Source organism: Sminthopsis crassicaudata, chromosome 4 (genome assembly GCF_048593235.1).
Source record: "Sminthopsis crassicaudata isolate SCR6 chromosome 4, ASM4859323v1, whole genome shotgun sequence".
Classification (NCBI taxonomy): Eukaryota; Metazoa; Chordata; class Mammalia; order Dasyuromorphia; family Dasyuridae; genus Sminthopsis; species Sminthopsis crassicaudata.
Genome location: NC_133620.1, coordinates 355,087,831 through 355,102,977, shown reverse-complemented (window position 1 = coordinate 355,102,977; position 15,147 = coordinate 355,087,831). Strand labels below are relative to the sequence as shown.

Genomic DNA, 15,147 nt, shown 5'->3' with positions numbered 1-15,147 from the left:
GGCTAACATTAATGAATGTGACTAACAAGATACCCTATGTCTGGATACCTTTAACTATGTGAGAATGCTTTTTTGATTAAGTTACAGAATCAAAGCTGTAAAGTGGGTGATGAACTAGGGCCCATATTAAATCAATCAATTGAAGGCATCATCTACATGGGAATAATCTAGCTAATCAAGTTGAGAAGGTATGAATCACTGAATAAAATCAGATGACAAAATGTATTAGGTTGGTTGAAAGAATTAGCAGAAAAGTCAGCTGTTCTCACAGAACTGAATCCAGAGCACGCCCTATATAAGAAATCAAAAGACATAACAGTTTGGAAATTCTCAGTGTAAATGGCAACAAACCTACACATTTGACTAAGGACATCTCTAATTTAGAACTTAGTATTACAGTTCCCCTGAGTTACCCAGAAAACATCCAATAGTACTTCATATTTAAATAGTATCCTATTTAAGGAGGCAGGAAGTAAGGAATGCATTTTAGAAATTTCAGAGGCATAATAGTTATTAAAATACAAACAAGTTTTAGGATGGTCATTTACATAATTCATTTATAGGAAGTAGTTTTATTCCTTGACAATGCCAGATGGATAGCTATTAATAAAATCAATACATATTTCTTAATTACAATAACAGATGTTAATACAGCACTCAAAGATTTGCAAAAAAATTCATATATAATAATAGTATGATATATAATATCATACAATAATAATATAATAAGGTTTACAAAACACTTTAAAATATTATGCCATTTGATCCATATAACAATTCTTGAAAGTAGGTACAATTATTCTCTCCATTTTATGAAGCAACTGAAGCAGATAGAGCTTAAGTGAATTGCTCAAGATCAAACAACTAATAAGTATCCTTGGCTGGGTTTGAACTCAGCTCTATTCTGACTCCTGGTTTATTGCTCTATCTACCACAACACCCAGCTGCCTCTTCTGTGAGCTGAGAGAGGTGAAATAACGTGTGCCTCAATCAATTGGATGTCTGAGGCAGGATTTGAACCTACTGAACCTATTCCTACTCTAGTGCATTTTACATTACGTCATATTTCTTCTCCTTATTAAGAAAAGCTAAGAATGTTTGAGCCGAAGTCTTAACTTTTTGAGGCTTATATTCTGGCTATTGCCCCCCCAAAATGTCCCTTAGTGCCACTGTTAGTATAAAATCCTTTGTTAGATAAGATTACTGCCCTTCCACTTTGGTATTTTCCTGACTTACGAGTTTGTGATTAAAACAAACAAACAAAAAAAAAACCAACTGGATAAAGCAACAGTCTTGGAGTCAGGAAGATCTGAGTTCAAATGGGACCTCAGACACTTGATATTTGCTAGCTTGTGTGATTCTGGGTAAGTCACTTAAAACTCAATTGCCTTGCCTCTTCCTGCCCCCAAAAATTTGCTTCTGAATTTTAAAAAATCACCCATATAGTTAGCTCTAAGGCAGACTTTAGTATTATAAAAGGGCCAGGTGGGATTAGCTTGGTTGCTAAAGATAGCTAGGGATACTTGTAGAAGAGTCAGGGGCAAGAGGGAATAGGTGGCAGTTTTGACTCTCTCCAGATTTAAGACTCTCCAGCAAATTGCCTAGATGCTGTCAAGGGTCTTATCTTCCCCATAGTGGGACATGGCAGTATATATTACCATTAACACTATACATTAAAATTAACTTCTGTGGACAATTCCTTTGAGAAACTCAGAATATAGGAAATAAGACCCGATGCCTGGGATTCTCCTTGCTGCCAGAGACAAGGGCAGAATATTTCTATGGTACCAGAAACACAGATAATGAATCCTTCGAAGCTCCAGACTCCAGGGGTCACAGACTAGTGTCAATATTTTAAGTATTACCTTTTCCTCTCTACCCTTCGGAAATGGTAATCTTTGCTCAAAAGCAGATTTAGATTAATGGAGAAACAAAACAGGGAGAAAAAGAGAAAAAACAATAACATTGAGCAATGTTTGCTAAAGTCAGAAAAGATTCAAAATTACACATTGGCTAAAATGTTTGTACCCTTTGCTTACTGCTAAGTATGTATCTCAAGTCAATATTTGATTAAAAAGAAGAAGGAAGGGAAAGGAAAAGAAGGAAGAAAAGAAGGAACCAAGGAAAGAAAGAAGGAAACAAGGAAAGAAAGAAGGAAACAAGGAAGGAAAGAAAAGCCTTATATAGGACACATAAACATGTATATATATATATATATGTCTCTCTGTGTGTGTATGTGTGTATGTATACTTTTGTGGTAGCAAAGAACCAGAAACAAATTTAGAACCCATCAAATGGGAAATGGCTAAATATGTTGTATATTAATATAATGGAATATTATTGTGATAAAAGAAACAATGAACTTGTTGAATATAAATAAGTGTGAAAACACATGTATGAATTGATATGATACAAAGTGAAGCAAGCAGAAATTCATTACACCAAATCCTGATTGGGAAAATCCATGAAAAAAAATCAGTGAATCATTTTTTCAGCAAAGGTCAAAATAGACAAAACAAGAGATCTTCAGATATTGGTATCTGAAAAGTAAGGGTATCTAGCCAATAACAATCTCATAGTGAATTTCAGCACAGGGAGAGAGAAAGAAGAGAAGCCCAATCTAATGTAGGAGGGAGGAATATATTTCAACTGGGAGCTCATTACTCAGTTCTATATTAAAGATCTGAGGAGAAGTCCTGTACATAATGGTGACATTTAGGAGTGAGAGGGGGATGCAGGATGGAGACTAGTCAGACAAGGAACAAGTTCAGAAGCAAGCAGCAGCTTTCTGATTCTATCTCCCCAAAAAGAGTCTTAATTTGTAGTTCTAACTTTAGTTCTTAGTTCTTATTTCTAGTTAGTTAGTTCTAACTAGGTCTTAGCTCTAGTTTCTAGGACTATCTGAAGTCTGTTATGGAATGACCAGGTCAGTAATCTCATACCAAAGGGAAGCCTATAGTTCTGCCACTCTTTCTGCCAACTTTCCAGAACAGAACTTTCCAGCTAACTAAAGTGGTTGAGGTCCAAAACAGTCTATTATAACTCCAAATAAGTCAAGCCCACAGGCTTGTTTTGACCTAAATCTAGATCAGTAACTTGAAGAGTTCAGACCAGCAGGTCAGAAATTAAGAATTTGCCCTGGATCAGACCACTTTGGAAGCACTGAAAACTTTCAGGTCTCCAGCCTGAACTATCCCTGACATTCCAGAGTAACTCAATACATCAAGACAAAAAAAAAAAAATAATGCCACCATAAAAAGCTATTATGGTGAAAGGGATACTCAAGACACAAAGCCAGAAGAAGAGAATAACTCCAGAACATTTAAAAACAAAACTTCAAAGAAAAAATGCAGGTTGGACACAAGTTCAGCTAGAATTTTTGCTAGAAATGAAGTTGAAAAAAGTTTTAATAAATGAAATGAAGGTACCAGAGGAGGAAAATAGTAAAGAAATAAGAACCTGAGAGTTACAAAAGAAAGAATTGGTAAAGGGAATTAACAGCATGGTAAAAAATGTATAAAACCTTGCACAAACAAATAAAAAATTCCTGACAAGTATAAGGGGTAGAATGAATCCATCAGAACCCAAGAAATATTTAAACAAAGTTAAAGACTGAAAAAATAATATTTCATAGCACACAAAAAAAGGAAATTTCCTGGCCAAGAAAAGAACCTAGACATCAAATTTCAAAAAAAAAAAATCATAAAGAAAAAATACATAGGATAATTAAGGGAAACAATTGTGTTGGAGGATCAAAATATTAAGAAAAATTTCATCGACCCAGGTTAATTTCATGGACCCAGGTTAAAAACTGTTATGGGCCAGAACTTGAAAAAAGGTGCTAAGTCAGTGGAATTGATAGAGACAATGGTTATTTAGCATGGAGCTTAACAGTTCTCTACTTCAGTATATGTACTTAGAAGTACTCACTATAGTTCTACAAGATTCACACCTTTGATAAGAGAGCATTTAAGTTTGCACAAACTCAGCCAGAATCAGAACTGGGAAACAGAGAACATTACAAAAAAATCCCTTCCTTAGGATTTGAGGCAAATGGATAGTATTTGGGGAAAAAGAGGGAAGGTGTATATAAATTGCAATTTGGCCTGAGAAGAGGAAGCAGTAGTCTAAACATTGGGTCTCCTTTTGAGGTGGGTCTCTAGGAGTTCTAGGCTGGAAGAAATCTTGATAATCATCTAATACAATGCCTTTATTTAGTGCATAAAGGCACTGAGGCCTAGAGAGGAAAATAACTTTTTTAACATCAATAAAGCTAGCTAGTTAATGTCCAAGCTAGGGGAGAAGGTCTAAAAGCAAGATCTTGTGACTCCCTAGGTAGCCCCATGTTTTTCCAGTCCCAACTCTGCTCACCAATTAGATTCTTCATGAAATTCTCTCACTAGTTTTAGCAATGTATGTTACATACATAGGAGATAAGTAATACATGTTTATTAACTTGCTGCCAATGAAATATCAAAATGGAGGTTATAATTTAACCTCAGAATCACATACTCTTGGAACACAATGGCATTGGAAGTCCAATGAGATGAACATAACCTACACTAGGTCAGGATTTAGAAGTTCATCCTACTTTTAGAAAAAGAACATAAAATAACATATATTACAAAATTTCATTATCAGAAAACATTTTTTGGCATGTAGATGAAATAAATTATGAAAGAGCAATTTTATTAATTAAAAAAAAAACCCCAACAATCTGGTAATGGAAAAAATGTACTTCCTTCTTATCTTAAACCCCCAAGAATCACCAGTTTCCATTAATCAACATTTGTTGAGTACCTACTATGTGCCAGGGACCATGCTAAACACTGGGGAATACAAATGACACAAAAAACAGTTCCAGCCTTTGAGGAGCTTATAATCTAATGGGGGAGATAACATGCAAATAAACATATAGAAGCAAGGTATATATAGAGTAGGAAATAACAGAGTTAATGCACTGGAATTATGGGTTAATTAAGCACTGATCAAGTGCTATCTTATACCTAATGCATTTGCTAATTACCCTCTCCCTCCCAATACCAATTATTGGCCTCTTTCTTTTGAAATTATTTTGTGTTTATGTAGTATTTATTTGTCTTTGTATGTGTTCCATTCCAGCCTAGATAGCAGAATGTTTCACCTTTGCCTTTATTTCCTGGTTCCTAAGAGCAGCAAATGTGTCTCAAATGTAGATGTCTCCCATAATTATTGCGTAATAGTTTTAGAAGTTATTTTGCCCACAACTTCTTAAACTGTGGGTAACATCCCATATGGGGTTGTGTAACTGAATGTGAGGATCACAGAATTATGATTTGTTATGAATAAATGTTTAATTTGTATACCTATTTTATATACCAATAAAACTGGAGTCAAGTAAAAATTTCTTGGATAAAAAGAGTTGTAAGTGGAATAAATTTAAAAAACACTGTTCTAGTTCAAACCCTTCATTTTAGAGATGAGAAAACTGAGGCCCTGTGACTTACCCAAAATTTTAGAGGTAATAGACAGCAATGTCAGGATTTGAACAGAGGTTCCCTGATTCCAAATCCAGTGCTTTTTCCCCTGAGCCACACTGGAAGTAATATGAAGTTCTTACCCTGGTGACTGTAAACTTGTTAATTTTGTATGAATATTTTGATAAATGTATTTCAATCTAACTGATGTCCTTTGCAATCTTATATATTTTATATACTGAAAAACATTATCCTTAGAAGAGGTCCATAAACTTTACCAGGCTGCCCAGGTGTCCAACTCACACAAAAAGGTTAAAGACCTTTGCCCTAATCTGTAACTCACTTAATCTATGCTTAAACCCATTGCTTGGAATATACTTCAGAAGTCTTGAATCAAGAGTCCCTGTGCATGAATCAGAAACAAGTGGATATCCAGCCTCTGAGAATTCCTTCAGTGACAGGGAATGGTTTACAATGCGTGCTTTTTTCTCAGAATGCAGCCCTTCTAGGCAACTTCAGATTTTTGTGTATCTACATATCTAAACTTTCCAAACTGATTTGGTTTTACTTTGTCTCTCTCTCTCTCCCTCTCTCTCTCTCTCTCTCTCTCTCTCTCTCTCTCTCTCTCTCTCTCTCTCTCTCTCTCTCTCTCTCAATTTTTTTTAATTAAATTCACTTTCACACCTACCATCCTCCTGAAATCCTCTCTCCATCTCTAAAGTCTACAGGGTCTCTCTCTAAGGTCTTCTCTCTCAACTAGTGAGTTCCTAGATGTACATTTCATGAAGGTCCCACAGTCATGCTTATTTCATACCAGATTGAACTCACTCTCTGGCCTTCTCCAATTGGTAAGAGGGAAAGCAACTTTTACTCCTTTTTAGGTATCTTCTTCTACCCAACCCCCCTTTATGTGAGGTCTTCCCCCATTACAAAGTAAGCCCTTTGAGAAGGAACTGTCTTATTTGCTTGTATTTGTATTTCTAGCATTCAGAACACTGTTACATCTTTCTGTTCTAATTTTGTGTGTGTGTGTGTGTGTGTGTGTGTGTGAGTGTGTGTTTGTGTGTGTGTATGTGTTTCTATCTCTGTCTTCTCTCTCTCTCTCTCTCTTTCTTTGTCTTCCCTCTCCAGCTCCCAGCTGTAGATGTAGGGAGAATGGGAACCAGAGTCTCAATCAGCACCCACTGAGCCCAGGCTCCCATCAGGCCTTAGAAGATTAATGAACATCCAGAGAGTGAATATTAATATTAACTAACTTCTGAAAAACATTCCCAGTGCATAGCAATTGGCCCCTACCATAAAGCACCCTGACTTCAGATCAAGGGGAGATGAAGAAGAAATCAGTCAGAAGCAAGAAATCAGGGAGGGCTCTACAGATTCAATATTTATGAGGTCACAATTTGGAAGTCTTTCCCAGTTCACTCCACTTAATACCCTAATGCCCATTAGCTGAAGAGGGTCTGAAATTGTAATGAAAGAGAGCTCCCCTAAAGAGTGAGTGGGTTTTACCAAAGAAGGCACAAGAATTCAAGTTGAATGTGGAGTACTCAGGGGAAGGGATCCTTTCTCTCTCCTATGTCTCCTCAGGCCTGAGAATTTTAGCCCCAGAAAGGTGCTAACCTCTTGTGGGCTCAGAGGGAGAGTTCTAAGTGTAATTAGAAAAGTGCAGGCCAAACAGAGCCTGGCCAGAATGTGAGGGCAGGGGAAAGCAGGGGAGCAAGAAACTTCAGACTGTGGGTACAGAAAGGCTGAGAGGCGCTTCAGGTCCAGAAAACGGTGGGACCCAGAAGGCAAGAGCATCCCGACGAGATTGCAGAGCACCCTGCCATAGATTGGAGCTGCTCAGCTTCCCGCGACCCCAAGTAACCCCTCCTGGAGTATCTGTTTCCTGCATACTCCATCTCCCCAACATTGCCCCCCCTCCCTCAGCTCCCGTCCCCAGATCCCGCTGCTCCCAGTACCTGAGCAGGCGGATTCCCTGGAACTCTGCTCTCCGCCAGCCCCGGACAGGTGCCAAAACTGAACGAACCCCCAACACCCCCATCACTCCCACTGGCAACTGCCCCAACCGTCGCACCCCAAACGACACAGCCATGGCTCTGCTTGAAATCAGCACCTCTAGCCCAAGGCAGCAACTAAACTTTTAAAGCAACGGGTGCTGGGCGGAGGGGGAGGGGGGAAGATGAGGAGGAGAGGGGAGGGGAGAAGTGGAGAGCAAAGGGGGAGGTAGGGGATCCTAGCCTATGGCGGCACCCCAGAACTGGAGCAGAGGCGGGGCGAAGGAGTGTCTCTCAGCCACCCCGCCTCCCCACTCTGCCCCCAAGACTACTAGATCCCGGAAACTCCCCCTCTCTTTTCTGTACCATTGAGGATAGTATTGTTTGGCCGGGGCGGAGAGGTGGGAGTGGGGGAAAGGGTGGTCTGTCACGGAGATCCCTTCAGGGACTGGTGGGGTCCACGTAAGTCCACGTAAGATGACTGGAACGGGACCTGTCCTTTTGCTCCATAAAACAGCTGCTGTCCCCTTCTTAATCCAGGGTTGGAGGGAGGAGCGGCCAGTTCTTCACTGTCCATATCCTGTCACTCAGCAGCATTTAATAAATGTTTACTATATGCCAAGGGCTAAGGATACATCGAAAAGCAAAAACACAAGTGGGGAGGGAAAGGCAGTGGTTAGTGACAAGTCTATCTGCTCCTCCAGGTTAAAGGTGAACCGTGGCAAATTTTCCCCTTCCAGTCCTAAATCCTGTAATAGGAATAAAGCTATTGGAATCATTTTAGAGAGATGTCGAAGCATGCCTCTGGTCACTCAGTTAAGAGGTAGTGGACCTCTTACCAGGTCCACCTGCTAAGAAATAAGGTATCTATTTTCCAACATGGCCAAAGTGAGCCAATTTTGCTCACTTATACTCATTTGTTGAAAAGAAAAAAAGAAAAGAAAAAAAAAAAAAAAAGATTCCGTGGCAAAGAACTTATTTGAATGCAGGTCGAAGCATATTTTTTCATTTTGTCCTTTCTCGTGTTGATTTTTCATTTTGAGTTATGATGTCTTTCACAACTATGACCAATTTGGAAGAATGTTTAACATGATAGCACATGTATAAACTAGATCAAACTGCTTACCTTCTTTGGAAGAGGGGAGGAAAGGGAGGGAGAAAATTTAGGAACTCAAAATCTTGTAAAAATGAATGCTAGAAATTTTCTTATGTATCTGGGGAAAAGAAGAGGAAAAAGAGTTCTGGGAGGAAAAAGAATAGTAACTGGGAAGTGAAAATGATGTGTGTGAGGGGTGAGTGGGGGAATGAAGAACAACAAAACATTCATCTAGCCTTAGAGAGATTTTACTGTAAAAAGGCCATTGGCATCTGTTCTCAGAAAGGGGGGTTTGTTTTCTACATTTACAAAGTAGCCAGAAAATCTTCCATTTTATCAGACTATGCCAATTCTGAACTGGATCCTGGTTCAGATGTTTCTCCTTTTCATTCTACATTAATCCCCAGTTTGCCACCCGGATTCTCAAGTTAGAGAATTATCCTGCGGTTTTTGTTATACTTGGAAGCTCTTAAAGGTCTTCTGGGTGTGTGAAGGGGGAAGGATCATATGATTATAGAAGTTAGAGCTGGAAAGGACTTCAGGGATTATCTAGTCTAACCTAATTTGACAGAGATAAAAGAAAACACCCAAAGTTTAATTATCAAAAGGCACAGAACCATAGAGTCTGGTCATTGTAAAGGACTTCAGAAGTTGTCTGATCTAACTGGTTCCAGCAGAATGTGAGTTCCTTGAAAACAGCAACTGCTTTTTCCTTCCTCAGTTTGTCCAAAGTTTAGCACAAAACTGACAAAATACAAAAAATTAATAACCTGTGTGGCCTTGGACAACTCACTTAACCCCAATTGCCTCAGCTTAAAAGAAAAAAAAAATTTAAATGACCTCTGACTGGCTGGTAGATGATTAAGTAGCCACTCTACAAAATACAGTCTTGGGATTCCAGCTTCTGTGAAGTGGAAACAAGCTGGAAGAAGGATGTTAACATTTCTTTCCCAGGGATCACAGGATCTTAGACTCGGTTATGCAAAGAAACTTTGTTGAAATTTTACAAATGAGTAAACTGGGGCCCAGAGAAGTCAAGTGACTTTTCGAAGATTACACAGGTAGTAAAGTCAAAATACTTCTGTCCTATTTAAAAAATATTTCCCTTATCTACTCAAGCAATTGGCCTCCAACTAGGAAGAGATGTGGCCAATTATTTTTTTCCTACCAGAAGGAATGAGCATGCAAGTAGCATTTTTGTTATTTGTTATTCACTCCTGCCTAACTCTTTATGACTCCATTTAGGGTTTTCTTGAGAAAGATACTGGAGTGGTTTGCCTTTCCTTCTCCAATTCATTTTGCAGATAAGGAAACTGAGGCAAAAAAAAAAAAGATGGTTAGTGTCTGAAGTTAGATTTAAACTCTGACTCCAGGCCCACTACTCTATCCATTGTGCCACTAAGCATGCAAAATACCCTTACTTCAATTAGCAACAAAAATCTGAGAATGCTGCTGGAGAGGTCTATGAGGGGACTCAGTTCAAGAGTACAATATTGTAAATATGGGTATCAGCACCCAAGAAAGATCCTGTCCCCCTGCTGTAGGAATGGTTCTGAAAGTAGAATTGCCTTCCAGTACCTTCTGAGGTGCTTTGCCATAACCTGGAAAAATTAATACCCAGTTTTTGAAAAGAAAGAATAGCTTAATACTACCAATTCACAAAAGACATAGAAATTGATGAATAAAGTTTTCTCCTAGGCTTCTGTAGTTAATGCAACATCTTTTTTATGTGTGTGTGTGTGCTACCATCTCAGATGCATTTATAAATAATGATATAATTTTTCCCTTTCCAAGTTCACAGATCCCCTTCCTTAAATCTATCCATGAACAACTTGGGGAAAGGGTATGTGTACCCTATGTCAAGAATTCCTAGGCTACAAGCATTTCTTCTTCACCTTTGCTAAATTGTAAGCACATATTCCAAAGTGCAGTTAGATAGCACAGTGGATAGAACACGGCTTGAAGTAAGGAAGAATTTAAGTTCAAATATGGCCTCAGATACTGTGTGATCCTAGGCAAATCATTTAACCCTATTTGCCTCAATTTCCTCATCTGTAAAATGAGCTGGAGAAAGAAATGGCAAACTATTCCAGGATCTTTGCTAAAAGAAAACCAAATGGGGTCATAAAGAGTGGGACCCAACTGAACAACAAAATTCCCAAGGGAGAGTTATAAACATTGAGCAATATGATTTCTATTTGCTCTTAGGGTAGACTGGGATTCTGATGTTGAAAATCTGAATCTGTGTCCTACCGCTGCTCCTTAATATCCTCTTGGCTTCACTTTATCCATATAATGAACTAGTTGTCCTGGGTTTTCTCCAAGTTCTCTGCAAGTATGGTATCTAGCCTTTATGCCAGTTCAGTACATTCTTTAAAGTTACCATGAGGATGCTTCACTGGTAGGCAGTGTGGTTCTTAAGGGACCTCAAATATATTAAAGAGCTGCTTAACTTAGCCCTTGAAAGTCATGCTATCTAAAGGAGAGGGAGAGTTCTACTGCCTTGTTTCTTTTGTTTTTCTGTCTACTTGAGGAACAGTGAGTATCTTTTTCTATTTTTTTCATATCTAGTGCAATAGATCATTCAGAACCTGAAGGTCCAAACAAGCAATCCTTTTTTTTTTTTTTTTTTTTTGCTAAGATATACACACTTTCAGATAGTTCTCAAGGCAGTTACAAAGCATTTTGGGAAGAAAAAAACCATGGTCAAGAAGTTTAAAACAACAAGGGGAAGTGCTAAAAACTGCTTTTTATATTCTTCTTACCCAAAAGGCCCATAACTGTTAATCTACCTGGAAACAAAATTGACCCTAACTTACTCCTCCCTATATCCTCATCCATTAACTGGAGGTAAGTAAAAATATAAGTTTGGCTTCTGTTTGCCAGATTGAGTTGCTACCTACCACATCAAAGTTGGCCCCTGACAAAACTGTGAAGTAGGTAAATTCTCTCAGGCCCTTTTCCATCTGTTGCTAAAATTACAATGCACAGATTAAAACCCAGGTTCTCTGATTTTTTAAAAAAATTCTCCCCAATTACATATGAATATAATTTTTAGCATTCAACATTTTATTAAAGTTTTGTGTTCCAAATTCTATTCTTTCCTTCTCGTTTCTTTCTCTTCAGAAGTAATTTGATATATTATACATGTGTAATTATGTAAAAAAAAAAGTCCGTATTAGTCATTTTGTGGAAAAGAAAGGGGAAGATGAAGGGAGGAAGCCAAAGAAGAAAAGAAAATGAAGGAAGGAAGGAAGGAAGGAAGGAAGGAAGGAAGGAAGGAAGGAAGGAAGGAAGGAAGGAAGGAAGAAAAAGAAGGAGATGGAAGGAAGGAAGGAAAGGAAGGAGGAAAGGAGAAAAAAGAAGAGGAGGGAGGGAGGGAAAAATAGTAAGCATAGCTAATGATATGGGCTGGTTGAAGACGTAAGTCCTTTCTTCTGCCCCAATCAGTAACTCTGGGTGTTAGGGCAAAAGTTAGGTCTTGACCTAACAAGATAAAGCTTGGTCTCAGAGAAAAAGTGATGTGTCAGAATCTCTAGCCCTCAGGCCTAAAGCCTTCCACAGTAAATCTTCAACATGAGAAAAAGTTTCAAGGAGTGATGATGGGTGAAATGATCTATTATAGTCTTTCCTAATCTCCCTGTAGAGGTTGGAAACTGTATTATTGCAAAAGCAGCTAATCCCACGAAGGCCTCTCCTTTAAAGGAAGTTTATTTCTTTATAAGAATCTTTGCCAGGATCAGAGAGCAGCAAAATAGTGAGAAAAAACTTTCAGTTTGAGTTCAGGTTCAAGATTCAGGCCCTTGATGCTTTGCTTTCTGGTCTTGGGTATGACTGAAAAAACCAAATGGACCTTTGGAGAGGGTTTACCAGGATCCTAAAGTAGGAGAGGAGGAAAAAAATACCTTTCAATGCTTATGCCATGGATGGGCTCACCATCATGGTTAAGCAAACCTTCAGGCTCCAGCGCCAGAGTAGGGCAGGAGCAGATGCTGGTAGAGACAGAAAACCAAAAATATAAACTTTACTTTCCTTCCTCTGTCACCAACCAAGGCTCTCTGCTGTTTTTCTGCTGATTGTCTTCTCAGCATCCTATTTTCCTTGAGGTTAGGAGTCTTTAAATTGTTTTTCTCTGAAATGTTTTCCAAAAATTTTATTTTTACAAACAGTAGGAATGTGTCACTCAATACTCATTTCCTCCCTTCCCCACTTCCACCTTACAAAATTTATTTCACTTAGCCTTGTGATTCTGTCCTAAGGCTATCTTGTCTTGGTTGAAGAGTGGGTGAGTAGAAAAACTTAGCAAACCTACTATATATCTAGTTGATGACAGACCACATTTTACATTCCATCCAACCAAACACCAAGATATTGAACCTAGCCATGAATCTACCTTCTCATCCCAATCGAAACCCCACCTCCATTCCCATGCCTCAATTATCACTCTTGCTTTGGGAACTTTTTTCAATTTATGCCATCAATGCTATGGAAAGAGTATGACAGTCTACTTCCCTATAGTTGTATTCACAATCCCCGTGACAAGCTATTCCAGGTTTCCTTTTCCTGACCACAACTCCCCTATGTTATAAGAACACAGATACAGGGCTGGTGGTAATCTTAAGAGATCATAGAAGTGTCTTGCAGATAAGGAAACAAGTCAAGTGATTTGCCTTGGGTCACATAGCTAGTAAGTCTCAGAGGCAGGTTTGGGACCCAGCTCTCAACTCTATACAGTCTATTACTAGACCATATTGCCTCTTATTATGTTCATATGTATTATGTCCCCCTATTAAAATGTAAATTTCTATGTAAAAATATTACTTGTAGAGGCAAGAGAGTATGGGTGTAGAATATTGTATATACTGTTAGACTATTGATGTATTGGTTAGTTTTTGTTAAGCTATTTTCTCTTTTTTATGCTTTGTTTCAAGGATTATCTTGTTAGTAGAAGGACATATTTGGAATTAAAAATTTTAGGGGAAAATAAGCTCCCTTAGCTAATCAAGGAAACTGTCTTACTTCTGTATTTGTACTATCATCTATCACAATTTCTACACCATAACAGGCACCTGACAATTGTTTGTTGATCAATCAATTGATTAGCTAATAGAAGTGGACTCCAGTGAATCCAAGTTCATAGCTTGGGGGTTTTAACAAATAATACTCTCTTTGACTCATGCACTGATTCAGAATCTCTCTTGGAAAGCAAGAATCTGATTTGTTTTTAGGTGCACCCTAAAGGTAAGTATTAGAAGCCCCCTGAAAATAAACTGAAGTTTCCAATAGCATTCAAGAATTTATTTATTGCAAAGTGTACTAGGTTAGAATATTCCTTCTCTCTGTGATTCTAGTATGACACAGTATATTACGATTTTCATCTGCTTTCCCTTGAATTCAGTTGGTTTTTAAATTCTTTTGAGTTTTTCCTCATACTGTCTCTAAGAATCATGAGTTCTTTTTAAAAAAATTTATTCTTGATTTATTATTTTTCTGGTTCTATAAAAATGTAGAATAGGAAAAAAAGAATTTTTGCATGAAACTGGGGAGTCTTTAGTGTTGTGAATCAACATAAAACTTTCAAAGTTGAGTCTGTGATTCTTTCTGTCCCCTTCACGTTTGGAGGAGAGGAAACTCTATCAATAGACTTCCTTTCCCTTTCCAATTCTCTATTTTAAAAAGAGAAAAACAAAACCCTTGTAACAAATATGAATTGTCAGGCAAAGCAAATTCTCACATTGACCATGTACAACAACGTATGTCTCATTTGCATCTTGAGTCCATTTCTTCTCTATCAGGAGATAGTGTGTATGCTTCATCAGTATTTGGGGAAAAAGCTAGTTATTACATTGATTAAGTTCATAAATTTCAAAATTATTTTTCTTTACACTGTTAGAATAATCACTTCTTAAAGTTGACTCCTACAGCCAATAACTTCATCTTTGCTACCTACTACCTATGATAGTACCTTAGGCAATTCACTTAACCTAATGATCCTTCTCAGCTTAGTTGAGAGCCCTATTATTTCTTACCTCCAATCCTGCCAATATGAAGGAATTGTATTCTTGTACACTTGAGACTTTAATGGATCTATTATATCATTAAAGCCAGATCATTCAAATGGCAATAGAAAGGCACATAATGAATGTAAGTAGACTATAACTCATCCTTTTCAGGAAAAATGGCAAAAAAAAACATTATTAGAGAAGCATATGACCAGAAATGAAGCAGTCTATGTAGTGTCTACCTAATGTTAAGAGATTTAAACTCAGAGAGAACCCATGAATTGTAGTTTGTTCACTAATTTTTAATGTTTTTATAACTATAATTGGCTTCCTTAGTAATCCAATGTATATCATTTTATGCATTTAAAAACATTCTGAGAAGGTTCAAAAGTTTGTCAGGACTGAGAGTCTCAGTTGCTAATTTGAGAATTGACTCAGATCTATAAAAATACAGGTCATTCCCCAATTGATAAATGGTCAAAGAACAGGAAAAGACTATCAGATGAAGAAATTAAAACTATAGTCATATGTAAAATGCTCTAAATCATTATTGATTAGAGAAATGCAAATTCAAACAACTCTGAGGTACCACCTCC

At 37.8% G+C, this 15,147-nt stretch overlaps 1 protein-coding gene across 1 annotated transcript in view; it reads right to left on the bottom strand.

The window, feature by feature from the left end:
• The window catches only part of ACSF2 (acyl-CoA synthetase family member 2), a 43,119-nt gene extending 35,504 nt beyond the window's left edge, over window positions 1-7,615 (bottom strand). The window contains exon 1 of the mRNA XM_074261735.1: window positions 7,418-7,615. Within this exon, the coding sequence (XP_074117836.1) occupies window positions 7,418-7,551 (134 nt within the window). The 5' untranslated portion in view covers window positions 7,552-7,615. The remainder of the gene's footprint in view (window positions 1-7,417) is intronic.
• Window positions 7,616-15,147: the final 7,532 nt, after the last annotated feature.